Genomic DNA, 27,141 nt, shown 5'->3' on the forward strand with positions numbered 1-27,141 from the left:
GCTTCCTGGTTCAGAGCTGGTGCCTTCCCTCCGTGTCTTCATGTGGTGGAGGGGGTTCAGGATCTCTCCAGAGTTTCTTGTGTAAGACACTCATCCCATTCATGATGGTTCTACCCTCATAACACTAAGTTAAGTACCTCTCAAAATCTCCTCTTCTAATACTGTCACCTTTTGGAGTTAGGATTTCAACATACGAATTTGGTGAGGACACATACATTCAGTCCGTAGCACCAGTTGGGACTATATCCTTGCTTAGCCTTTCCCTCTTCCCTTTCCTGATATGTCCAGTCCCCTTCTCCTGAAAGCACTCCCCCAATAGACCAAGAATTCCCATCTCAGGCTCAGCTTCTGCAGAACCCATTCTAAGAAAAATATGTGTTCTTTTCACAACCCAAACATAATAACAGCAAATCCAGAAGCAATAAAAAATGTATTGCATCAATTTACATCAAGGCTGTTAAAATAAAATTAAGGCAGTAAGTATTTATTGGAAATTTCAGCAGTCCCCATGCCTCAGAGGGAGCAGTGATCAAGAAATCACATCCGCGGTAGTTTTCCTTGTTTTTATAACATCCTTTTGAGTGTGGGTCATACCGATTTTCAGAAAAACCCAACCTGATGTTATACTGTCTTCTCTTCCTTCCTCCAAAGCATTCTGTCCCCTTAGAAATGATCCTGTCTTCACCTCATGGAAGTTTTTAATTTCCCTTCTCATCTTACCTCTGTTCCCAGCGAACTGCTTTTCGTTGGTGTAGTTCAAGCAGCGAAACCCCTGGGCAAAAATGTCTAGTCAGATGATACCAGACTGCTCTCACAGGTAGGAGCATCTTGAAAGAGCTGTTATATCAGTAGTTCTGGAGGCAGAAGCTCACCTCTCCTGCGACAAGCACATATGTGAAGAATTCACTGGGGTTGCCCTGTGCTTCTGTTCTGTACCTCAGGAGTCGCCTTCAGAGGTTCTGTCATTTTTCCTCAGCCAGCTGCCTGAGCACAATGTAAGGAAACTTAATCACAGGCTTTCAAGATTTTGACAAATGTCTTCCAGGAATGGCCTGAGGCCACGGTTCCCAGAGATGCATTGAAGAATCATCACAGGGCAGCTCATCTCCTGTCCTATCTGACCTCAGCAGAAAGGAAAGCCAATGACAAGGGCATCCTGCTCCATTTCCCTGAGACATTCGGACTCTCTCCCTTCTCTGCTCCACATTTTTACATTTTCTTTGGAAATATGTGATGTTAGAATGAATTGTAACTGCATCACTCCCAGAATTAATACTTAAAGAAGACACACCTCTCTTTCTTTATGATGATTTTTATTTTTAAAGAAAAGAAAAAGGTGTAGCCCTTCGTAGGTAGGTTGATGATGAGACCCAGGTGTTTCTAAAACAAAAGAAATGTACATAGTGAAGCATTCATAAGGCCACTGGCCTGGTCCCAGAAATTTCCAGAAGATCGGGGCTCATTCTGTAGGCAGAATGTCTCCAAGGGGCAGTGCAGATTGCGCCTGAACACTTGGACATATTTGTCCTAAATACACAGCATGTGGCTTTCTTTTATAACATTTTTTGGCAAGATATTATATTTCATCCCTTGCACACTTGATAAGAGAGAAGAGAGATGAAGGGGAAAAAGTAGCAAGCCACAATTGCTGCCAGTGAGACCCACCTGTGTGTGTTTTTCATTCCTGGGTTTGCAATGCTACTGATCATCTCATTTGGGTTAAAAGCCTGCCAAGGAGAGGTCATAGTTCTTGTTAGACATTGTATAAAGCATCAAGCATAGTGCAGGATCAAAATAAATGCTAGTGCTACATGGCCGGTGCTTTTCTATTCATCTGCTTCCATTAATGATGAAAGTTCCCCAACCCCCCAAAAAAGATATCACCATCTTTTAATGGTAATATAGATTTTACATACATATTCTTCATTTATTCAGTCAACAGGCATGTTTACTGTGAATAATAGCAGACATCGACTGAGAAGATACGTACGCAAGGCATCGTGCTAAGACTTTGTATATATATAACCAATATGTTGAAAGACCAGGACTTTTATGTTGAAAACTAGTTAGAGAACAGGCTACACTGGTATAAAAAGGGGGTCAAAACACAGTGGTTTAAATAAGAAAGTTATTTTTCTTTTTCAGGACAATCCAGAGGAGAGCAGGTCAAAGTTGGCAGGATAGCTCTGCGTTTTTCAACACGTGGCCTCCAGGGTTCTCCAAGTAGTGACCAGTTCTCAGCATGCAGAAAGGAAGAAAAGTCAGGGCAAGCAGTTTATCTCCCAGGGTGGCAGATAAAAAGACAGCCACCAGAGCTGAAACAACTAAGCTGACTTTATTTCTTGCCAAGCAAACGAGAACTCCAGTACTCAAAACCAAGCTCAGTGAGTTAAAAGTGGAAGGTTAGATATAGCATGAAAGGGGGAAGTGTTACCCAGACAGGGCATGATTCTGAAGGACTCATTTGATTAAGAAGAGGACAGCTCATCTCTTTCAAGATGGGTCATCTCTCAGATTTCTCATCACGAAAGTGTGGCAAGTGTCTGAGATGGCATTGTGGACACTTCGACATGCACATTCTCAGGGGTTGGCAATTTTTTTTTTTTGTTATATAACAAGATGACCTGGAAGCTGTATATATCTCTTCAACTCATGTTCACTGCTTCCAACACAGTCATGGGACCATACCCGCTGCAAAGGAGACTGGGAAATGATGTCTATGGCCTGAGAGTCCACGTGTCCAACTATAACTCAGGAAGATCCTATTACTAAAAAGAAGATAGGGAGGGAGAAAGGATGCTAGTTATCGATCTCTTCCACATTCTTTCTTGCTGGTCATTTAAGTATTCTTGATCACTCTTCATCCAATTCACAGAAAACCGTGACTGTCTCTTTTAAGGAAATAAATCCAGATTTCGTCCAGTTCCTGCATCCAGCCCCACCTTCAGGATCCCTGGAGGATGAACAGTGGTCTGCATCAGGTCTGAGGCTGGCTCCTGGCAGTCCAGTGACTTACGAACTAACTGACAGGTGACTTGTACTTACCCCCTTTCCTGGCACCCACATATCCAATAGACAGTGGTAGAGCCAGAAAAGCATATCCACAATAAAAACCCCCATTAGGAAAGGAAAGAAAATAGGGAACAGTCAGGAGTCACTGGTCCATCGCTGTGATGCCATCATGTTAGTGCAGTAATTGTGCCTGCTGCTCTGGCAAGGAAGAAAGTAACCTGGACTGTGATCTCTAGGAATGAAACTCCTATCCATTGCTGTCTGTGACGTTGGCTTTGCCTTCTGTGAGTCTTCCTTCCATTACTCTCTGTGGCCCCATCTGAAGGTGTTGGAGGGTATGCCCTTCCAGACGATACATTTCCTGCTTTTGCAAATTTGAAAGCCTGATGGATTCTTTAGGGAGTAGAAAATTCACAGGCCTTTGTAAGCCAAGCTTGTTTTATTTATTTGTTTGTTTGTTTGTTTGTTTGTTTTTAATACAATGACTCCCCAGACTCAGAAGGCTGCCTGTTTTCTCCCAGTCAGTTCCATTCAGTGCTGTGCTGGGTCTGGCTTGCACCAGCGTGCAAGAACCTACTGTGCCCCTCTCTTCCCAATGCCACATGATCAGTGGCATCATATTGGTAGCTTGAAATAGGCCATAGTAGGAGTATTTACACCATGGAAATCAGGAGACACTAAAAATCAAGACTTTTTTTTTTTTTTTTAATACAAAACTCGTTATAAACCATTTACCAGCATGCTGCTGGTTCCATGTGAAAGTAGTCATACCCAAGATTTCTTCTGGAAAAAAAAACAAAAAGAAACCAAAAACCCTTCCTTAGCCTGCTTCCCTTCTTTTTTAGCTTCTACCTCAGTCCATTCTCCTCTCCCCTATTTCAGTAACAGCTACCTTAAGGCCTGATTCAGAAGGTCATACCCTATTTCCCCGAAAATAAGACCTAGCCAGACAATCAACTCTCATGTGTCCTTTGGAGCAAAAATTAATATAAGACCGGATATTAATTTTTGCTCCAGAAGATGCATGAGAACCGATTGTCTGGCTAGATCTTATTTTTGGAGAAATATAGTAACTATCTCCCACTAGCTGAACAATCTTAATGGGAACTCTTGAGAAAAGCTATAACATGAGTCTTATCTCCCACTGCTTCAGGTAAAGACAAAGTTGACTTTTCCAACTTGCAGACCCCAACTTTCTTGACCTTCAATTTAGACTATAAACTAAAGGCAGAGACAGCCTCCATTATTAGCACAGTTCCCTTCCCTTTCATCACCACTAACAAATGTGCCAATTTTTCCTGGCCTCATTTCTTTCTTCTTGCTAAAAGCAGTACAACACAGTCAACATATACAAAAGTTTACCTTTTTCTAACAGCTTCTCTAAAGTTAAGGGGTCTTCCGCCCAAATCATTGCAGATGACAGTTTTACCAAACATGTTCCCATGGCATTACAGAAGGGCCACAAGCATTCCAGACTTAATAGATTTCTTGGTTGCCTCTACCTGACCACTAAGACAGGGAACATAATTGAGGTTTTTCTTATGGCAGCAACCTAGTAGTGTTGGATACTCATTTCTATAGTAAGTAGGGTACAGGTTAAGCTTTATAGCAAAGATACCAAAATATACAGTGTCTTAAATAAATAGTTTAGTTTTCTTTCATGTACTGTCCCAGAGCTAAGCAGTCTAATGCTGGTGGCATAGCTCTGACACCCATATGGTTTCATTAGTTGCCATTTCCCTTCCATAAGGAAAAGAGGGTCTAGGTAAACTAGATTGATTTTTAAGGAAGTGACCTGGAAGTTACAGATAGCACTTCCCCCCACATGTCACTGGTCCAAACTTTGTCATATGACCACCCTTAACTGCAATAAGAGCTGGGGAATGTAGTCAGTAAAGGGCATCAATACATATTACACTTTGAAGATTACAAACTCCGATTCCACTTGATGCTTTGAAGTTATCAAGGTGAAATGTAGCTTGACCAACATAGAAATCAGAACGCACCACGCTCTTGTTAACTCTCAATGTCCTGTGTGTACAGTCTCCATGGCAACATGGAGGAAAATGTATGATTGGACAACTTCCTTCAAGGAGTGGATATACACTAGTGCAGATTAAATTCATTCCCCAGGCAATTTAAAAATCACATGGAAAAGATACTTGGTTGCTCTTCAATGTTTTTAGGCTAACTTTTCATTATTTCCTCCCTTCTGTTCCATCTCCTTTTTAATATAAGCTGTAAATTGGAATCACCCCGGTTTTATGGGTTTTGTTGGTGTTTTTAAATTTAGATGATCACTCAAGACTGAGAAATCTTAAACATGTATTCATTCCACCTTTTTTAAAGTCCAATTCTTGACCCCGAGGGATTTTTATTTGAGTCACGATAATGGTCCTTTAGATAATGTGTACCCTTACTTTTCTGTGACAATGACAGGATATAAGTTGTTTATTACTTTTCAGGGTTTAACAGAAGCAGCTGAACACTCAGAAACATTCAGGGAACAAGACTAGATTACTGCAAAGTGTCCTGAATCTCCCTTTGGTGAATGAGTCAGAGAACTCATTTCATTCAAATCTTGGTCATTGTAGTTAGATGCATTTGGAAAGGATGGGAAATGCAATAAAGTGTTTTCTGGGACTCAGGTCTGCTGCCTCCGTGGCACTGATGGGCTTTCGGTTTTCACTGCTTCATATCTGAGAAGCATCACTTTCTCCTCTCTTATTTCCTTAGCAATTTTCTTTTACAATTGGGCAAGTATTTTACTAGAATCTGATGTCACCCTAGGAATACTGATATTCTCTTTTCTATTTTATAAAACAGATTATCGATGGCCAAACTCATTAGAGTCTATATAATTCATTGATCCTTGAGGACCTAAAATGTGACCGTTTGAGAGGCTGCTTCTGACTGTGAAGCTGGGAAAAAGGACGACCTCCTGTAAAGTGACGCAGATATTATAGGCTTTTAAGATTGCCTTTTTTTTTAATTAAAGTGTATTGGGAAATGATAAATGCCTAAGTTTTGCTTTGTCTTGTGCACCTGAAACTAATAAAAATTTTAAAAAAAAGAGGAAGTGATGAAAAATCAGAAAAAAAAAAGTGTATTGGGGTGACAATGGTTAGTAAAGTTACATAGGTTTCAGGTGTACAATTTTGTAATACATCATCTAGATATCACATTGTGTGTTCACCACCCAGAGTCAGTTCTCCTTCCATCACCAACCATATATTGGATCCCGTTTACCCTCATCTACCACCCCCCTCCCCCTTTACCCTCTAGTAACCAGTAAACTATTATAGTTTAGGATTGCTTTGAAGGCAAAATATTTTCTTTCAGGATTCTGTCCTCAGTTACTGCTTCTGTCCCCGGGGGGCTAGATAAACATGGGAGTGCTAGAAACTCCATCTCTCACCTAGAGGAGGCCTGAGGAAGGCAGATACAATCAAAACAGGAATAGAAATCTGGCTAGCGAGGTGGAGTCTGGAATAAAAGTCATACACACACACACACACACACACACACACACACACACACACACACATACATATATATATGACTTGACCCCAAGGGATTTTTAGTTGAGTCACAATAATGGTCCTTTAGATAATGCATACCCTTACTTTTCTCTGTGACAATGACAGGATATAGCTGTTTATTACTTTTCAGGGTTTAAAAGAAGCATCTAGAGATAGATAGATAGATAGATAGATAGATAGATAGATAGATAGATAGCCATTGAACTTGAGCAAACCAGAGTCCACTCTGATCCACTGTGTCCTCAACTGTAAAACACAGATGTTACAGTCACAAACCTTTCAAGTCTCTTCTATCTCTTGCCCCTACTCTTCCTATAGACTCCCAGTGATTCGTACTAAGCCCTCAGCTTCACCCTCAATTTACTTTACCTTGTGAAGAATTAGAAACATCCTTAGGGAAGAACCTCTAGTAAGGAGATTTCATAGCAGGAAAAAGCTGGTCAATGACAAGCGTGATTCAGGGAGTCTTCTGCTCAAGGTTCACAGAAAGGGAGAATAAAATGTTGTTTAAACCCAAATTGACTTGAGCCAGTCAGTTTTTTTCTTTATTCCACTAGCAGAGACAGCTAGAGGAAGGAAAAGGGAATGCTCCGTAAACTGAACGAATTCAGAAGAAGCTGGACTTTAAAGTCAGAGGGAAGAGATGAAACATAAGCCCCTCAAAATCCTGAGAAGTTGTGGAACTCCCAGCATACCAAAGGTTGGGGGTGCGGTCAAGTTCATTTGAATCTTGAATAACAGAATGACTTCAGCTGACATCTAAGTAGTGGACACCTACATGCCACACATTTTTAAAATAATCTAATGTATGTTATATCTTGACTTGGAGGAGTATATTTTTTTAATTTTTAATATTTGTTCTGTTTCCATTTGCTTCTTATTTATTACAAGGCAACTGGCATATAGGCAAGAGCTCAGACTTCAGAATTAGCTGGCATTCAGTTTGTGTTTCAGCTTTGCTGATTCTTCATCCTTCGGAGAGCCAGTGTCTTCATTTCTAAAATGAACAGAAAAGCACTCCCTACTTCACATGGTTATGAGGCTCTGAAACAGGAAATACAAAATGCATAACCCATGATAGGTACTAAAAACAACTTGATACTGTTAAAACTTGTTCACAAGTGTTCACTGGGTTAAAGTATGTAAAGTACACAGAGCACTTTACCCAACAAGGGGCGTGAGTAGGTCATCGAGAGATGTTATGTAGCATTGGCAATTTGGAAATTATCAAGAAAGACAGAGACAGAACTCTGGATATCTTATTTTGGCTTCTGTGCCTGCTGTGTGAGCTTTTGCTGACAACTTGGTCCGTTATACAAGTCGTGGATTGATTCAAGCCTAGGACACTGATTTTTCTCAGAGAGTCTGGCATCCAGGAACCCAGATGCTATGGGGAGAGGGGCTGCATAAATGCTTTGCTAGGTTATGAGCTTCCCTAAAGCACTGTGCAAGCCAAATATGTAAGAGGATCCCTTCAGAAAAGCTTCTAAAACACTGTCTAGAGCTACAAAAAATAGTTCTAATTTGTTTTTCACTTGGTTATCTCTCAGACACCGTTATTAAAGTCTGCTAAAACACAGCAAACGTCATCTGTTCAGCCAGGCTTTTGCTTCTGCTTGGAATTAACAGCAATCTTGGGTTTCAGTTCATTAGAATGTCCTGAATAGAGATAAATTAATTAATGGATTTAACAACTGGAATCCGTGTGGCTGTACCTCAAAAGGATTGCACTTTTTTTATGCCTCCAATATCTCATTAGAAAAAAACAGTTCAAAGGGAGGCAAAGTAATTCAATTCAATTTGTCTCCTTTGAGCTTCAGGTCCTCTAAGATTGTAAAAGCGCACACCTTTACAGATTTTCATGTAAATTTATTGAACTATCAAACTCCTTGCAAACTACACTGTAATGAATGCCTGAGTGCATAATACCTTTAATTTATTTAAAGGCTTCTTTCAAAAGGCCTTTAACAGTTTCACCAAGATTATTAGTCCTCAGAACAATCTTTTGAAGCTGGGAGGGAGAATAAATTACCAAGGCACGGGGTACCCTTGAAAGAAATACTTTCTCATTAAAAATAAGTTGAGTAAAATGGTGCAGCTGCTGTGGCAAACAATTTGTGGTTCCATAATAAGCTAAATATAAAATTACCACGTGACCCAGTGATTCCATTCCTGGTTATATACCCCAGGGGACTGAAAACAAAAACTTGTACACAGATGTTTGTAGCAGCACCATTGTCAATAGCTGGAAAGTAGGACTAAATGTCCATCAGTTGGTGAATGGATAAACAAAATGTGCTCTATCCATATCATGGAATATTATTCTGCCATAAAAGGAATGAATACAGTATATGCTAATATATGCCCCGATATGTCATATAATGTCATTTATATGCCCCTCGAAGTCATTTAGGTTAAGTGAAAGAAACCACACACAGAAAGCCACATAGTGTATGATTCCATTTATATGAAATAGCCAGAATTGGCAAATCCATAGATACAGAAAGCAGATTAAACGGGGAGGCGGGGGAAGGGGTGTGACAGCTTCATGTGTATGGAGCTTCATTTTGAGGTGATGAAAATATTCTGCAACTAGGTAGTCATGATAGTTGCACGACATTGTGAATGTACTAAAGGTCACTCATGGTCAGTCTGATGTGTATCGTACCACAATTTTTTTTTAAAGAAATGTTTTGAGTAAGTTTCATTCTCACATTTCTGAAAGTGTACCTACAAGCCTGCCTGAAATCTAAGTGGGAAACTTTAGAGACAGCCTCATGATTTACTTCAGATCTGCTGTTCCAGAGCATAAATGAAGCCCAATTTAAGTAATTTCCCCCATTCCATGAAGTGAGCTTTTTCCTTCCAAGCTTGAATTTCGCCTAAGTTTTTAAACAGAGAGTTCCCTGACCCCTGCCACTCCCAGTTTAAGTCTTATCCCTAAACATAGGTAGTATTACACAATACCTATACTAACGCTACCACATTATATCTTATCTGTTTGCTGGCTTATCTTCCTTCCCCACCAGACTCTGAGTTTCTTAAGACTTGCAACTTTTTCTATGATGCTTACACTCTGCCTTGGTACATGGGAGGGATTTCCAAAATTATTCTACATCATGTATTAAAGTAAGCATATACCGCTCCAAAATTATTACCCTATTCATGCACTAAGTCTTTCATAAAATGGTATGTCTGTTTCCCTTCAATAAACTGAAACCAGATCTTTGAAGGTCAGTGTCCTATAAGAAAAGCAGTGCCTTTAAGACATGGCGATGGTTACACTACTTCCTAGCTGGTGAATTAAATTAGGAGTAACATGAAATTTTTATGACTTTTCTTGATCTCTCGTTAATTTTTCATTCTGTAACAATGAATGATCTATTGGCTAAAATGAATAAACTCCCACTATTCCTGGGCTATCGATGCTCATAAAATGTCATGACACTAAAGCCATGACTAGAGCGAGCATCAGTAAGAACAGTCTAGTAACAGGTTGGGAGAATAAAAGCTATGATGGGGTAAAATCTATGTGAGTGTCTTGACATCAACATAGAATGACAAGGTTAGGATTGAGGTGGAGAAAAGAGAGATTACTTATAAGAATTAAGATAACCATTTTTTTAAACTATGGAGGTAACATGACTTTTATTGGAATTACTATTATAACCGACGAATGCCCTGCACAAACTATTGGTCCTTCTTTTTCGTTACTTCTCTGTAAGACCTACTGTTCAACTATTCTAAAGCCAGAAGTCATCATTTTGGGCAGCCTTCGTTGGACCTAATTGCTTTGCAGTTAATGAGCCAGTAAAATGAGTTAGTTTGTTCAGTTCATAGGCACCTATATTACAAACAATTTGTCTTTGATGGCACACCAATTAAATAGATTAAATTATCTTTTTGATGTTATTGTTATTAGCTGTTTGGAAGCTTCATGCTCATTATTCAACCCGTCACTCACAAATATTCAAGACAACAGTTCAAATACTGACATTGCCCTGGTGTCAACTGTTTAGTGGTTTTATTTCTCTTTCTCCCACTTTCTCCTTCGTCTATTTCTTTGTGCCTTTACAGTATATGTATTTTTGTAGGTTGCCATAAATCCTTTTAAAACAAAGTATTGTATATACATGAGTAGAGAAAACTCAACTATATCTTGAATTAATGAGTGACTGAATAAACAAATAGCTGTTCCCTTCCTTCTCTTTCCTTCTTCCCTTCCTTCCTTCCTCCCTTTCTTTTTTCTTTCTTCTTTCTTCTTTCCTCCCTTCCCTCCTTTCTTCCTTTCTTTTGTACAAAAGATACTGAGGAGATCTTAAGAATACTCATTGTTTAAGATGGGAGAGCCATGACAAGTGGAAGCGTAAAACAAGTCATAAGCAAGCATTAATACCTTCTACATTCTTTAAGACAAAAATCAAAAAGGAGATTTCCCTCACATTAAATTCTTCTGAAAGATGTGAAAACCTGCATTTCCATCAGTTCCTCAAATGTGATTGCTTCAGTTTCTGTAGGATTCCTCTAGATTCTGCCCATGAGAGTTTCCTAAACAAGGAGACAGAAATTATGAGCATACATATATTATCCCAAAATACTTAGCAAAATAGCTAATGAACTTACAGAGTTGTTTTAAAAATACCTGACATCTGACCAAATTCAACCATTTGCTGTCCCTACTATTGTGTTATGTGTGGAGAACTCTCTGTGGACTTCTACAAAAAGCAATCTTTCCCCCACATTCTAATATTATGAAGAGTGAAGGGATTGTAAAGAGGGGGTATAAGAGAGCTAAAATTTTCCTTTGTCATAATAGGAAAGAATGTCTAAAATCAACAAAAGAAAGAAGTATTCACATTATTTATAGAAGATTAAAAAAATTTGAAAGTGGTTATGGTTGGAGTGGGGGCAGGCAGAGAAATGCCATTAAAGCACTGACAGTTTTTGTGTAAGACTTTTAGACTCTTATTTTTTATGTATTATACACATGTATTACTATAGTAAAAGTTAAATCTAAAAATATTCTTTCATGGCTACCCTTGCTATGATGGATAAAGTCTGAAATCCAGAGCATAGTTTGCAAGGCCTGTCATCACAGAGCCCCACTGCTTCCGGCTCCAGCCACCCCCCTGGCCATCTTACCCCTGGCTTCTCACCTCCGACTATACTGTGCCTTTTTCACCTCCTAGTTGATGATGACTTTGCTCACCTCTGGGACTTCCCAGGAGCAGTTGCTTCTACCGAAGACTGTCTGCTCCACCTCTTTGCTCCACAGCCTTCTCTTGGCTGTGCTTCTGGAAGCCTTCCCTCTCCCATCACATCCAGGTGAAGTGTGCTTCCTATGTATTCCCTTAGAACTCTGAATTTTCCCCCATCACAGTATTTGCCACATTATATTATAAGGTCTTATTGAATTATCTGCCCCTTCATCTAGAGTACAAGCTCCATGAGAGTTAGATCCTCATCTCTCACGTTCGTTGTCCTGTATTCAGCACCCAGCAAGATGTTTATTTCAAAGTTGATGCTCAACGCGTATCTAGAATAGTGCCTGACACCCAGTAGGAACAACAATAAAGTTGACTGAAAGAAAAGAAGAAACGAAGGGAAGGAGGGAGGGAAGAAAAGAGAGAATAGAGGGAGAGAAACAAAGACTGTTTGGACTCTTAGAGTCATACTGTGGATTGATCTATACTCCAGGCCAAATTATAAGGTGCAAAGAATTTAAATGTAGCAATTTGCTTTTTTTCCTCTATGCCCTTCCCCACTTTAATTGTTCACTCTAAACACTCTAAAGCTCAGTGTTTTCACTTTATCACCACCTAAGCTAATTCACATTAAAGAAATGGTGAAAACATTGCTTTAAAAAGCATTAGTTGGAGGCAATGAAGTTTAACCCAGACAGTCTTAAAGATCATTTTGAGCTCAACCGCCCCCTCCTCCCACCCTACTTTACCAATGAGGAAATTGAAGCCTAGAGACATCAGTGACTCACCAGCTATGACACAGCAAGTTCAGCTCAGAGCTGGGTCTTCCTCCCGGAGGGAACGTAACACTGCCCACCTAGAGAGAGTGACATCTTGGGAAGCAGGATGAGGGTGGTGTTTCCAACATCAGACAGGCAAGCTTTCTTGCTGCTCCTAATAGCCTCACGCAATACTTACCTCAGAGGGTTATTGTGGGTTTCATGAGCTGTTGGCTATGACAGCACCTGGTAGATTGTAAACTGTAAAGCACTTGGTAAACTCTAAGGTTTGGAGTAAACTGTAAACCAGAAAGTCAGTACAAATGCTGGTAGACTCCAGAGGACATTGGTCATGCTTTCAGCAACCTGACAATTCCATCTTGAAATCTTGAGACATTTTTTTAATCTTTTCCGGGGGGAGGGGGGGGATTTTTTAAAATTAATTTCTTAGTTATAGAAGACATACAATATTGTATCAGCTTAGTTTCAGGTGTACAGCATAGTGATTAGACATTTATAAACTTTAGAAAGTGATCACCCCAGTAAGTCTAATACCTACCTAGCACTATGCATAGTTATTACAATATTATTGACTACATTCCGTGCTGTAGATTCTGGTGACTACTTTTATAACTGGCAATTTGTACTTTTTGATCCCTTTCATCTTTTTTGCCCATCCCCCCAAATTCCCTCCCATCTGGTGACCACCAGTTTGTTCTCCGTATCTATGAGTTTGTTTCTGTTTTGTTTGTTCATTCTGTTTTTTAGATTCCACATATAAGTGAAATCATATGGTATTTGTCTATCTCTGACTTATTTCCTATAACATGATATACTCTAGGTCCATCTATGTTGTCACAAATGGCAAGATTTTTTTTAATGGCCAAGTAATATTCCATTGTATATATGTACTACCTCTTCTTTATTCAATTGTCTATTGATGGACACTTAGGTTGCTTCCATATTTTGGCTATTGCGAATAATGCCACAATGAATGCATATGTCTGTTCAAATTAGTATTTTAGATTTATTTGAATAAATACCCAAAAGTGGAATTGCTGGGTCATATGGTTCTATTTTTAATTTTTTGAGGAACCTCCATACTGCTTTCTATAATGGCTGCAGCAATTTACAATCCCACCAACAGTGCATGAGGGTTTCCTTTTTGAGAAATTTCTTTGCCTGTCCATTTCTAACTGAATCCTGTAGAAGTTTAGAGTGACCAGCATCCTCAGTACCAATTTAGAAACAATTTTTGTAGAAACTCAATTTCAGGCTGTTTTTTGACAGTTTGCTAAACTCCATGATATAAAAATGTAAGAGCTGATGAACAGTTTACTGTGTTTTGCTGCCAGTTCACACCTGGGACACTTTAGGAAATTATTTCATCCCCACTTCTTTCAGTTGCTGAAAAATAAAGTGGCCTCTCTGACAGAATCAAATAGGTAGTAGGTTCCATAGGCGTTTGGAAATGCTTAATGGAGGGCAAGCACTGGAAAATGATTTCAACAGTCAGAATCCTTACTGCGAATTCCAGAGTTCCCAAGGGGTCTCCCTCCACTATGCTTTAAATGGTCTCCTATTGCATAGAATGGACCCTCACTAAAGGATGTAAGGAACATTCCAGCAACCAAATGATGTCCCTGGAATCCTTTGCTTATAGTTTCCAATGATAGCCACAGTTGCAATCAGACAGCACACCTTCCTGGACCTTCATCCCAGGAGGTTGCTGGAGTTCAGTTTTGTCCCTTTGGATGCTTCAGGTACAAGGACACGAATACCCAAGTAAAAGTGGCTTCAACCGTTGGATTTGAATATTGTTGTCACCTCACAGATCAGGACTAGCCATAGAGTCAGTCTCACAGTTGGCTTAGCAGCTCAGTGATACCCTCAAAGACACTGCTTCTTTCCATCTTTCTGTCTTCCCCTCTTCAAAGTACCCATATATCTTCCACCTTGTTCACAGGGTGGCTGCAGCAGATGCAAGCTTTACCACCTCATGTGACAAGGTTCCTAAGCGTGAAAGGAAGGAAGAGATCTTACCTCCTAGCTCTCCTTTTGTAAGGAAAAACGTTCCTCAGAAACACACCCGACAAACTTCCCCTTGTGTCTTCTTGGACGTCATTGGATCCCATAGCCATCCCGAGCTCCTAGAGGGGCTGGGAAAAGTGAAACCGTCATTCTTCCTATCCACCTTGGAACTGGGCACTTCCAAAAGGCAAGAAGGATGAGTAAAACGTTCACTGGGCAAGCCGTTATAATAATAAACACTACAGTACTTCACACATATTAATCCATTGGATCTTCAGAACAAGCTCCCTGGGTAGGTGTGATCATTATGTTTAAGAGACACAAACTGAACTTCAGAGACGGTCAATAGCATAGCGAGGTGGTGAAGGAGCCAAGAATCCAGCTCGATCTCCTGATACGAGAGGCTGCACTTCTAACCACGTATCGCACAGCTCTCAGCCTGCAGCATCTGCCACAGCAAGCAATCCACCAGGCTGCTTCTAACATCTAACACATAAAGGTCTGAGCAATACTTGTTTCCCTCTGAAGTGCAAATGTAACATTTTCCTCTGGCTGCAGTCAAGGTGTGGGTGAAAAGAGCAGAGAGGCATCCAAGAGTGACAAGAATGGATTCCTGTCATCATCAGGGCTGCAACAGCTGGAGCCATGATCCGGGAAAGGGCTGGGACTGGGAAAGTCCATTTCATGGCCAGGGGCCAGATGATAATAACCAGTCAGTGGTCCACTGTGCTCCCACAGGTAACAGAAAGCTGGGGCAAGCCAGAGGTGAGTGATTGAAGAATCCAGCTGCCAGCAGGCAGGATTAGAATAGAATAGAGTTTCTAAGTTAGAGGAATGTTTTAGAGGCTAATTCCACTCTTCCTCTCATTTCAAAATGAGAAAATTGAGGTCCAAGTACGGTCATTTGTCCCAAATCATCCAACTCATTTATGTAGAATGTGAGACACAGAAATGAGGGCTTTTTTTTTTTTTTGTCCCTGAGGACACAAATGACTTGAGGGCATGCCCTCCACGAAGCCTTGGTGTGACCCTTGCAGAAAGTATCCCTAGCACTTCATGCATGCTTCTGTTATTTCCGGAGGGTCTCAGCAGCCAGACCATACCCCTCCCTGGACATGAGTCTTGACAACTCCACCTGCTAGCTGAGTGACCTACGGCAAGTTGCACAGCCTCTCCAACACTCATTCTCCTCCTCTGTACAATGGGAAAAGCAATAGCTCCAATGTCACAGTGCTATTGGGACAATGAAGTTTTAAATGGCACATAGCACTGTGTGCCAGGCAGATTCAGGGGTTGGTAGGTAGCCGTTACTGTTCATGTCATAGCTCCCTGGTGCCTACTCCCAATTTTGGTGAATCAGTGTGTCAATCAGCAGAGGAGACTCAAGAGTCAACATCACAACACAAATCAGGCAGCAGAGTGTTAGACATCAAGACGTGATGAAGAAAGAGGCACAGGGAAAGTCTGAGTCCACAATGGTAGGATGCTCACGTAGAATTGAAGGTAAGAAAGGAAGAAGCATAGAGATAGTAGAAGAGCCTTCGCCACTCAGTCTCCCAGACCTGCTTCAGCGTTCTTCCATTTGGGCTCCTTAAGATTTAGATAAGACAGGGACCATTTTTACCCGCTTCTTTAGACAGATCTCAAGTATTCAAAGGAATTTGCTTTAGGTCGTACAGCTGGCAAGTGGCAGAGCCAGGACTAAATACCAAGGCCAAATGACTCCAAAAACACGTTCTACGTGCCTACAAATCATTGTGGGCATTAAATAAGCTAATACACGTGGAGTTCTTGGCACATGCCTGGCACAGGAGTGGTAGCTCATATCACTGCGAGTTTCATCATTATCATGATATTGCCCTGTCCCTCCTGCACAGGACCCAGCCGAGCAAGAGGGTGGCCCTATTGCTCCTAAGCAAGAGGTGGCGCCTCCTAACTCCCAGCATTCATCAGAGCCAGGATCAGGAAGCAGCGAGAAATACGCGGTCCTCTGACAGGCAGTACCTGACTCGGGCTGCTGGAAGAGGTGTGCACCCCTCTCACAGTTATACTGCCCTGGGTGCAGGGGAAACAAGACGCTGCCAGACCCAGAGGTCGGCAGGGTGGCACAGGCTGAATGCTAAACCTGCCCGTATTTCTAATCCCCCCATAACCCTCCTTAGTAACATGGCCAAGAGGCAGGAGAGACGGCGACAGTGGTGGCAGTAGCAACAACGCAAGCAACCAAGAGAAAGCAGCTGGCACTGGAGGGCCTTGTGCCAGGCCCAAAGCCCAAAGGGACTCAGCAGTGATTACAGCGTTAAGTAAACAGAGCTGATGATTGCACCAGGGCCCTGTACCCTGCCAGGGAAGGGACAAGGAGAGATGGAATTTTTGTAATCACGCTGATGCAGGCTCAGCCATCAGAGGTTTACCCATAGGCTGGGATCCCAGCGCTAGAAGCACCTGTTACAGCAGAAGTAGTTTGGCAAGCCAAACAAAATGTGGATTCATTCAGGCCACCTGTAAAGGGATTTAATGCTTAACAAGCTGCATAATGCTCCTAATTGTTATAATTAATTTGGCACCTCTTCACTGGTAGGTGTTGAACAAGTATCGTATAGCGAAAGCCTATTTCCTACTAACATGGTTTATCCCCCCATAATTAAAGCTTTGAGAAATTTTGTCATTTGAAAAACCTTAACACCCTGTTTTCTTCCGAAAGTATCTTTTTAGTTTCTCTTCTTTTGGCCGTCTCTATCCACAATTGGTATGAACCCTTTACTTTCTTTGGCTTATTCAGTTACTGCTTCCCTGTTGCATACTTTAGGTTATAATTATTTTCTCATTTCCCCTCCAGCTGGCAGTAGTTTGGTCCCTCTCACCTCGTATTTCTTTAAAATGTCACGCTGTTGCTCTAGCTTATTTAAACACCCTGGGAAGTGGAGAAATATATCCATCTTAGGCACGTCCCACATCCCTTAGTAAAGTGTCCCCGCTGTCTTTCCATGTGCCTCCGATGACAGGACCAGAATCCAGCAAGCGAACAACAAACAGCTAAGTGCTCTGCAAAGAAAATATTTAAAAATGAAAACAATCTGGCTTTTGCTACTTAAAAATAAAAACAGGAGATGGGTATCATATGAAAGCAGAATTCACTTTAGGAAGGAAAACAAAGCAAAAATATTTAATAATGACAGTGTCCCATGTATCAAGCTCTCATTGAATCTCCCTGTTGACAGCTAATATCACAGGCCAACCCCACTGATTAGGGGTTCCAAAAATAAGACACTTTTGAAACAAAGAGTTTCTTATTCTTTTTCTGTATCTGTCACTCCTAAAAGATACAGTGATCCAAAGTTTATTGCTGGAAGATAGAAAAAAAGTGGTGACCAAAAGCTTTATAATAAATTAAAGGACTTTTTTTTTTGTCTGAAAAAGTGGAAAAAATGCATCCCTTTTTCAGAAGTTCTCTTTTTTGAGTTTCTTTCTTTTGATTCCCAATAGAAGACATTCTCAGTATAACTGAATTATTCACGTCAATACTAACCAATGTCAGCTTCTCTGGATTCTGTAAGGAACTGAGCTGGTAAAATGAATCCTGAGTATTTTCTAAACACAAAATCATAACAATGTATAAATATTAAATTTTTCAGTGGACTTGAGAATGACTGCTCCAACAGTTAAGTAGAATCTTTTTCAAAGAACAGATCACCAGGAAGTCCACCAATTCGTTCCTCAGAATTTCGATAGCTTTGAGGAAGAGATACAGGGAATCTGTTTTACAGATAAAATTTAAGATACCAATCCACATATTTATAAGCCAAGAACTCATATGCAGAATGTCTCAAGAAATCCAGTAGGATGCTTATTAAGATGCTGCCAGCAACTCATGGACAGTGTCCTGTAAATTGAACACACCAATACCTCAGTTCTACAAAGGGAAGAAATTAAGTACCAAAGGGCTAGAGTAACTCACTTATTATGACCGGAAAAAAAAAAAAAGTTAAGGACAAACTAAACTTGGTTCAGATAACCTCAAATGCTCACGCACATAAAACAACTTGCACTGATTTTAAGAGAAAGACCACATCCATTCTGTTGTCCTTTATCTCTAAGAACTAATTTTTATGGTCAATTCAATGTTAAAATTACATACATTTTATAAATTACTCTTTATGTTTACAGATAATGACCATTATGAGTATCACTTAGGTCTGTAAATGTTTTAACTTTAGTTTTTGCATCAAGAAGGCAGCACTTTTAGGGTAGAGGTAGATATTCTAATTCAACAAGAACACAATTTTAACACCTAAAGACTTAACAAGAGAATTGTATTAGTAGTGAAGCTTTTGCATACAGGTCATAAAACTCCACTTCAGTTGACTTAGGCAAAAGGAAATTTTATTAGAAGGACACTAGAATATATTCATGTATCCAAGTGACAGCAAGGGACTGGGTTTCATACAGCTCAGCCCCAGCGACAAGGAAAAGCAGCTGTCTCCATCCCCTTTTGTTTTCTCAGTAGTTTAGTTTCAATTCCCTTCATTAGAGCTCACACTTTCTCACCTGGAGGCCACCAGCAACTTCCAAGCACCCCAACACCACAGATTCTGCCATCAGAAAATACTCATTACTCTTTTAATTCTAGTTCAAAAACTCCCAAGGACAAGCTGATCAACCTGCCTTGATGTGTGTGCCCATATCCAAGGAGGTGAGGCACCCTTAATCGCAGACTCTACCGAAGGGGCACTGTCATGCAGGGTGGCCTGCGGTGTCTCAGCTCCCGCTCCCCACAGAAGAACACAGGATATGGTGAGGCCAAAAAGGAACACCCACAGAGCCATAGATAGGGGAGTCACACCACTATATTCTCGATGGCGGCTGGGTTGGAGACATAGGAAGCAGGAGCAACCTATCCACAACCTGCTGTCCACTTCTCTGCAATCCGCAGCCCACACTCCACCATGCTAACTGCAATCTGCTCTTGCTAGCTTAGCCACCATCTTCTTGGTAGCCCCCATTTTCTGCTAGCATAGCCACGTCAGTTATGTTAGTGGCCAATGGCTCACTGGTTACAGCTGATGGCCATCCAATCACAGTTGATGGCCATTTACTACCCGAGTGAGCACCTTTCCATGTGAGGCCAAGAGCCTGGAAACTGCACTCCTGGCTCTGTCCCCACAGGCACGGTTGGAATGTAGGCAGAAGTAATTCAGAAAAAAAAAGGGCAGGGGCTGAGATACAACATAGCAAACTGGACAGACAAACCAAGAATAACCAAGTGAAACAAAAAGAGGCGCAGATTCTGCAAGTTCAGGTAATGCCAGAAAGTTAAGTTGGCGTAAGGTAGGAGGCTGGAAATTGGCATTAAGGCATTCTTCAATACGTTGTAGTTTCGCTTCTATTTCCCAGCGGAAACAATGAATACATCACTTTGTAATGACAACACATCATTTTCCCTCTCCTGTCTCTTAGATGTTTTCTGTCCCTTTCCTGTGGCATCGGAGTTTGTAGTCTACAAATTATCCCTCAAATCTCATGCAGAATATCCACAATGATACTTTCAGGATTGTTTTCGAAAGTGTCTATGTTAATTTCAGGATTCAGATCTCCAATTTCCTCATTCCAGATTCGCGGCATTATCTTCTGAGCTTTGAGATTTTGATGCAATTTCTAGTGCATACTCCTTTTTCAACTGCTGCATTTTCATGTTTAAATCCAGTAAAGTTTTGGCCAGGTGACGATTTTGGAAACGCATTTCCAGCTAAAAGTTAGAAAAAGAATAAGGATTTTTATTATCCTGAGATATGGATCAAATGGAACTGTTCTCTGCACAGGAAAAATAAGGACTTTATAGGAAAGGAAAATAAGATATCAAGAAAGATATATTTCTCATCTTATTCTCCAGTTCTGGTGGGCCTGACTATAAAACTTAACTTTCTGTGTGACAAAGTAAAATGTAGATATACAAATAGCTTTTGAAATGGCCTTGAAATGAAAACAAAAATAGCTGATGCACAAAGCTGTCCATATAAAAAATTCCTATGCGTGGAAGGCTGTTTTCAAGCAATGGCATGTGATCTGCGATGAAATCATTTATCTATATGAGCTTTCTGAGCTACAGCGTAACTGCCCAGGGCCACCTCAGCGTTCAGCACCTGGGTTCATTTTCTTGATTACTTGTCATTCCAAGTTTTTAGGATTTTTAAATGGTCTGTCTGTCGAGCAAAAACATCTAACGACACCTTAGAGGCACATGTACAGTTCTGTGTACTGATATAATCTAACAATTTTCACTCTAGGGTGAAATCTGCTATACAGCAAGGCTGATTTATACCCTTTTCCAATGGGAATTTGTGAAGGTCCTCAGGTATTAAAAAATAGATTTCTTGGGCAGTTGACCTAGGAGGCTGACCAACAACGCTTAATCCAATATTGCCTTTGTATTATAGTTGAAAATTAACTATCTGCAAATTTCTTCAACTAGTGTTTTGTTTAATGCAGTTCATGAGGACCTTGTTCTGTCTGCTTAAAACCCTTCGTCACCTCACCAACAGAACCACCCAAGGATGCACCAGGGCATTCTGTTGGCAAAAAGCAAATATTGGTGGTCCCTTCCCAATTAGCAAACTAAGGTCATTGGATAAAATTTTCTTTTAGTTTTCCTCCAATGCATTTATTGTCATTCTTCATCTGCTGGAGCCACTTCTCTGATAGCAAGAATTAACAAAGAATAAAGTAGATGAGCAGCCAGCCAACAAACATTAACAGTAATGACAGAACAGCAGCACAAAAGGTCCCTGCAACTTGATGACAGGAAGCTTGACTCTTCCAGTGTGGCCCAGATGCTCTATAATCCTGCTCTCCTTTTCTGGGTTCATTCCTGGCACTCTCTTCACACCAGACCCCGCTGCCGCTGGTCAGAAACCTTGCCTGTCTCCATGTAAAACCACGGGGCTGAGCCACATCTTGTCCCTTTGCTGAAGATGCCCTTTGCCACCCCTCTTCCTGTTGAACCCAGTCCAATGCCAACTCTTCTTAGAAGAAGTCCCTTCCCTTATGCCTCTCACCTGTGCTTCCAGAGAATTCTGTACACGTGCCTCTCACAGCACACAGACTAGACTAGACTGAGGGTTGAGGGTACAATTTGTTTCATATTCCTAATTGTATCCCCAACTGTGGCTGCACTGCCTGGGTGCACAACCTGGTCGGTTCTCTGTGTGTTTGTTAAAAGACTGAGTGAATGAATGACTGAATGTATGAACTGATGAATATCCATCATCTAATTTCCTGTCAAGAACCAAGGAGTAAAATTATTGACAATGGTTTACCACCTAAGTCAAGTATGTGTAATTCAGATCTATTTAGGAAATTCAAACACCAACGCTTCCTTAACTTTGCTTCCATCATGAATCCTTTCGAAAAGCTGATGAAAACCAAGAACCCTCTCTGAGGTTCAAAAAAAAAAAAAAAAAAAGAAATGCACTTTATGCACATACAAAATTTTGCAGACAGTATTAGGTATATAAAACCTCTGAAATCCACTCACAGACCCTAGAAATCAATGCATTCCACTAAGAAGACCATTTCCAACAACATATAATGGCATAAATAACATCACATAAATAGCATCACAACTCTAAATTAATTGAATCTGTTCATCATTGCGCCTTACCACTCAATGCATGATACATGCACATAATACGATTCCTATAGAAATCTGGTTAATGGCTCGTTATCAGAAACTGCCACTTCTCGTGGTGATGTTAAACTACAGCATCCACAGGATTTTGCCTCTTCCTCATGACTAGTCATTCACATGGTGGAATGGTTGGCCAAGATGTTGACCATGGTCTGTAGCCCCAGAACATATCACCTGTGTGACATTCTCTGGTTCCTTTCTGTAAAAACTCTGGATCTGTGAAAGCTATGTATTTGTCATGCTTTTGGTACAGTCTCCAAGGTCTATAATAATAATTATCAGAATAAGAGCCACTGAATCGTGCTTATATGTGCTAGGCACTTTATAATATTATCTCAAATCCTTAAAGCAGTCCTATGAGGTTGTTACCTCCATTTTACAGACGAGTAAACTCAAACTCAAACTTGCTAATTAACACTCCCCAAGTTGTAGGGCCGGGAAGTGTAGTAAGCAGAGCCTGTAAACATTAATGCTGGGATATGAACCCTCAACTGTTTGGAATTTTATTCTCCCCCTCCTCCCCACCCCCAGTACATTAGTTGCCTGAAATGCCTACTGGTAAAGAGACTTGTTAGAACGTTAAGGTTGGAAGGTGTCTCAGAGCTTATCCAATATCATCTTTTCATTTGATTCAGATATGAGTCAACTGAGGTGCAGAGAGGGGTGGTGACATCCCAGGTCAGCAGCACAGAGAGGGCTGGGACAGGTCTCACTCAGCCTTCCAGTTTGCTTCGTGGCCCACAGCGCACCCCTCCAGGTAGGTATTTCTACCAATGAGGTATCTCCATTATCCAACTACTCAGTTGCAGGAAGAAAACCAGGTGTTTCTTCAGAATGGTTCCCTCAGAAATAATACATCCCTTGTCAAATTCAAATTGTTAACATGGGTAAAATTAGATTTACTACCTCACTGACATTCTAAAACTCGGAAATGAGACAAATATTCTATTAAGGTTCTTAAATAAATTTACCGATGGTTGAATCAGGTCTAAAGTAGTGAATATTTTATTAGTATTCAGTGCAAAAGAGTAGAAATTTCCAAGTCAAGTCTCCCTACACACATGTTCTTAGACAACAGTATTTTAAAGTTTGAATTGCTCTTCCTCATTTGTCCTTTTCAAATTTTGTCTCATTTGGAAATTGTTTAAATTTAAAAAAAAAATAACAGTAGTCTAAAATAACTTTTTCTTTTCTGTTTACCCTTGGGACCTAACCTGCCCAATATTTAAAGGCTACTTTAAATACAACTTTACATAATATTTCCTGTTTTCTGAATTCTCACCAAGGGGAACGATAAGAGTAAAACTTGCGAAATGAAAGAAACAGTTGCTGGTGGACTTCCTCCAACCCCATGGGAGAATGTATTTCATTGAAATTTCCTTCTCCACGACCCATATTCTTATATGGGGAACTTACATGGGGAAGTTCCCTACAGGGAACTTTCTATAGGGTAGGAAAAACATATCAAGTTGGGGAGGGATCACTGGGGTCTTGGGCTTGTCGCTAGTGGACTCAGCACCTCGGATCCTGCGCTACCCCTTCCCTCCCAGGTGCTGCTGGGGAGGTGGGGGGCATCACCACCTTGTGGGGACACAAGGCGACCGTCGGGGGAAACCGACAGCCAGTGCTTCGCTGCCCCTGGCCGCACACCTTCACTGTCTCCCTCCCTGAATAGCTCCCCTTGTCTAGCAATAGCCCCACGAGAGGACCAAGGCGAGGGCGGTCCCAGCGCCGCCAGGGCGCGCTCACCAGCTCCGCGCGCAGCCCCGCCGGACTCTGCTCTTCCCCAGCCGCTGCGCCTGGAGGCCCCGCGCGGAACTGCACACTGGAAGGCGCGCACCAGCCGCCGCCTGAGGTCTTCCAGCCACGTACTGGCGGCCGGGCTTCCTCCCCGGGGGCTGAGGGCCAAAGCCCGACTCCGACAGCAACTGCGTGGGGCCCCCGGGGCATTCCCTCTCTGCAGCGGCCTAAGTCCCCGAGGCCCATCGCGGGGACAACAGGTCCCAGCCTCCCAGGCACGTATTGCTAACGGCTTGTTTCCTAGTGCGAGAAATGGAGAGGGCGGGGCGGGGGTAACTAACGGAATATGCGGAACCACTGCCAAGTGGGACGCCGCTGTGGCTCCGCCACGGGGAGGCGCTCCGTTTCTCTCAGCCTCATCTCTGTCCTTCTTCCCCTCGTTATCAGCAAACCAAGGAGGTGTTTCCCGTAACTCCGAAAAGGTATTTCAAGTGGGCCACATTTCTTGTTCTTTGTAGTGTCTTTCCAAGGGGACTTGGATCCCTCCAGGGAGCTGGAAGTTCAAGTACAGATGGAAGGTTTGAGAACAAAGCTAGAATAGAATATCTTGTCATAACTGCTGCCCCAGGTGCCTTGATTATTTAATACTTCATCGCTTTAAAATAATTTTTTCTTACTTTCTTGTCTGCCAGGCACTGTGACAAGTTATATCCCCAATAGAAAGTCTAATTATGCCCCTTACCTCTCCCAGGCATTGTCCTCAGTCATGTGGCGGAAACTTCGCCAGCCCTATTTGCGGTGAGAAGGATGATTTTTCCATAAGCCCCACAATGCAGAAGGCACTTGGGATTCTGACCTCTGTGCTTCTTTCTGTACTTGACCCTTTCTGCAACTGTCACATTTATGACGGGGTTAAAATGAAAAATAAAAGTTCCTCTTATCCCAAAGCTTGTTACTTTATAATTCCCAATTTAGTGTAATGTGTCAGTATTACTTGCATATCCTCTCTCAATGAACATAATCAATGACCTCTTTTTGAGCTAAGGGAGAATTTCTAAAAAGGAGTAAACAAAATTTTGCATGATCATAGAATACAATTATCACCTCCTCCCCCCAAAACAGTGACAGAGATGTACTCTCTTAGAATTATTTGTTCATTCAGAAACGATTTAGAAATTACCTGCCGTGTTCCAGGTCTGTGATGGGCATTGAAGGCAATAGACCTAATTTTTATTAGTGCTTACTCTGTGCGAGGCATTTTCCGTGTATTATCCCATTTTATCTTTACAACAACCATGTGAGATAGATACCCTGAGTTTCAGAATTTTACAAATTAAGAAACTAAGACAGAGGTTAAACTATATGCCAAAGATCATAAAACTGGTACGTGGTCATCCGAGAAGTCTAGCTTGTGTTCTGAGCCACTGGGACACACCCAGGTATACCTCCCAAAGAGGAAAAAAAGTTGTTCAATTTACATGTTGCGTGAGTCTATTCAAATTCCAAATGCTCATAAAATTCAGCTCTATTGAAATGTTCTTCTGGCTCGACTGAATAAGGAGGAATACAGGTTACCAGGCCTCTGTAGTCAACCTGCCAAATTCCAAATTCCAAACCTTACAATAGTTTACAACCTAGCACAGTCAAAAGTTATCATTGTATATCGTTTCATCAAGATTCTCTAGAAACATCTGAAGGTGTATTCTATTTGGTAAAACTTAAGAACACCCATATAGTCTACCAGGAACCAACAGAGTATAAGTTTAGGGTTTGGGGTTTTTTGTTATTTTTTTAGATGATAGGTTGATGGGACTTGAAAACCAGCACTAGTCAATATAGTAGAATAAATGTTTAAAATGAGTTTTCTGCCATGATTTTTCTCATCTCCAGATCATTTACTTCAACAAGAATTTCAGTTAAGTTTGATTTAATTTAGCAAATAGTGAATGGGGCGTGATCAGTGTTAAGCATTGTACCATGTAAGGGAGATTAAAAGAGGAGAAAGGCACAGTTTTTGCCATCCAGAAGCTTAGAGCCTGGAGGAGCAAATTAATTAATTCATTCATTCATAAAGCAATATTTATTTAATGTCTTATTATGCACCAAGTATTATACAAGGTATTCATGCTGCAAAAGTAAACCAGAAAGATAAAATGGTATTTTAAAACAGACTGGTTTTACCACAAATTAATAATTTTCTTCTGTAGATTGAATTTTTTTTAGCTGTGGTCCATCTTGAAATTTACAATAATTTTTTTCTTTTACATTTATAAAGTGCATTAAAGTATTAGGGAACTAGAATGAATATAACATGCAGAGATATTTGAGTTCTGAAATTATTAGTTATCTATTGCTGCATCAAAAATCACCCCAAAATTTACTGGCTTAAAACAGCAATAGGTATTTATTATCTCTCATGGGTTCTGTGGGCAAGAATTTGGGACAGCTTAGGTCATCATCCAGGACTTTCATGACATTATAGTCAAATGTCAGCCAAAACTTCTGTCATCTGAAGCTGGATGTGATTGGACCTGGAAAATCTACTCACATGATTAGATACATATAAAAAAAATATGCACAAGATCTATATGAGGAAAACTCTGCTGAAAGAACTCAAAACAGGACTATAGAAATGGAGAGCTATTCCATGTTCATGGATAGAAAGACTAAATATTGTCAAAATGTTAGTTCTTCCCAGTGCAATCCCAATCAAAATCTCAGCAAGTTATTTTGTGGATATTGACAAACCAATTCTAAAGTTTATGTGGAGAGACAAACTATCCAGAATAGTCAACATAATACTGAAGGAGAAGAACAGAAGTGGAAGACTGACACAACCCGACTACAAGATTCACTATAAAGTTACAGTAATCAAGACAGTGTGATACAAGCAAGAAATAGACAAATAGATCAATGGAACAGAATAGAGAGCCCTGAAGTAAACCCACATAAATACAGTCAATTGATCTTTGACAAAGAATCAAAGGCAGCACAAGGGAGAAAAGAGTCTTTTTCAACAAATAGAACAACTGGACTTCCGTATGCAAAAAAAAAAAAAAATCTGCACACAGAAAAAAAGAAAAATCTGTACCCTTCACAAAAATTAACTCAAAATGGGTGATAGATCTAAATGCTCATAGACCTAAATGATCAAAACTATAAATCTTCTA

At 40.8% G+C, this 27,141-nt stretch overlaps 1 protein-coding gene across 1 annotated transcript; it reads right to left on the minus strand.

Annotated features, from left to right (window-relative positions):
* Nucleotides 1-8,727: 8,727 nt before the first annotated feature.
* On the minus strand, nucleotides 8,728-24,278 carry AARD (alanine and arginine rich domain containing protein). The gene is made up of 5 exons (XM_019710651.2): nucleotides 23,981-24,278; nucleotides 17,412-20,293; nucleotides 14,560-14,675; nucleotides 12,547-12,614; nucleotides 8,728-11,102 (listed from the first exon to the last, which is right to left on the minus strand). The coding sequence occupies exons 1-2, from the start codon at nucleotides 24,215-24,217 to the stop codon at nucleotides 20,150-20,152; spliced, it is 381 nt and encodes a 126-aa protein (XP_019566210.2). The 5' UTR covers nucleotides 24,218-24,278; the 3' UTR covers nucleotides 8,728-11,102; nucleotides 12,547-12,614; nucleotides 14,560-14,675; nucleotides 17,412-20,149.
* Between the last annotated feature and the right edge of the window lie 2,863 nt (nucleotides 24,279-27,141).

This window comes from Rhinolophus sinicus, linkage group LG12 (genome assembly GCF_036562045.2).
Source record: "Rhinolophus sinicus isolate RSC01 linkage group LG12, ASM3656204v1, whole genome shotgun sequence".
Lineage (NCBI taxonomy): Eukaryota > Metazoa > Chordata > Mammalia > Chiroptera > Rhinolophidae > Rhinolophus > Rhinolophus sinicus.

Bases quoted from the DNA above. Each gene is read 5' to 3' on its own strand.
- AARD (XM_019710651.2), bottom strand. From the start codon at position 24,217: ATGGGCCTCGGGGACTTAGGCCGCTGCAGAGAGGGAATGCCCCGGGGG. The intron at 20,294-23,980 runs GTGAGCGCGCCC...TCTAACTTTTAG, and splicing joins CGGGGCTGCGCGCGGAGCTG to CTGGAAATGCGTTTCCAAAA.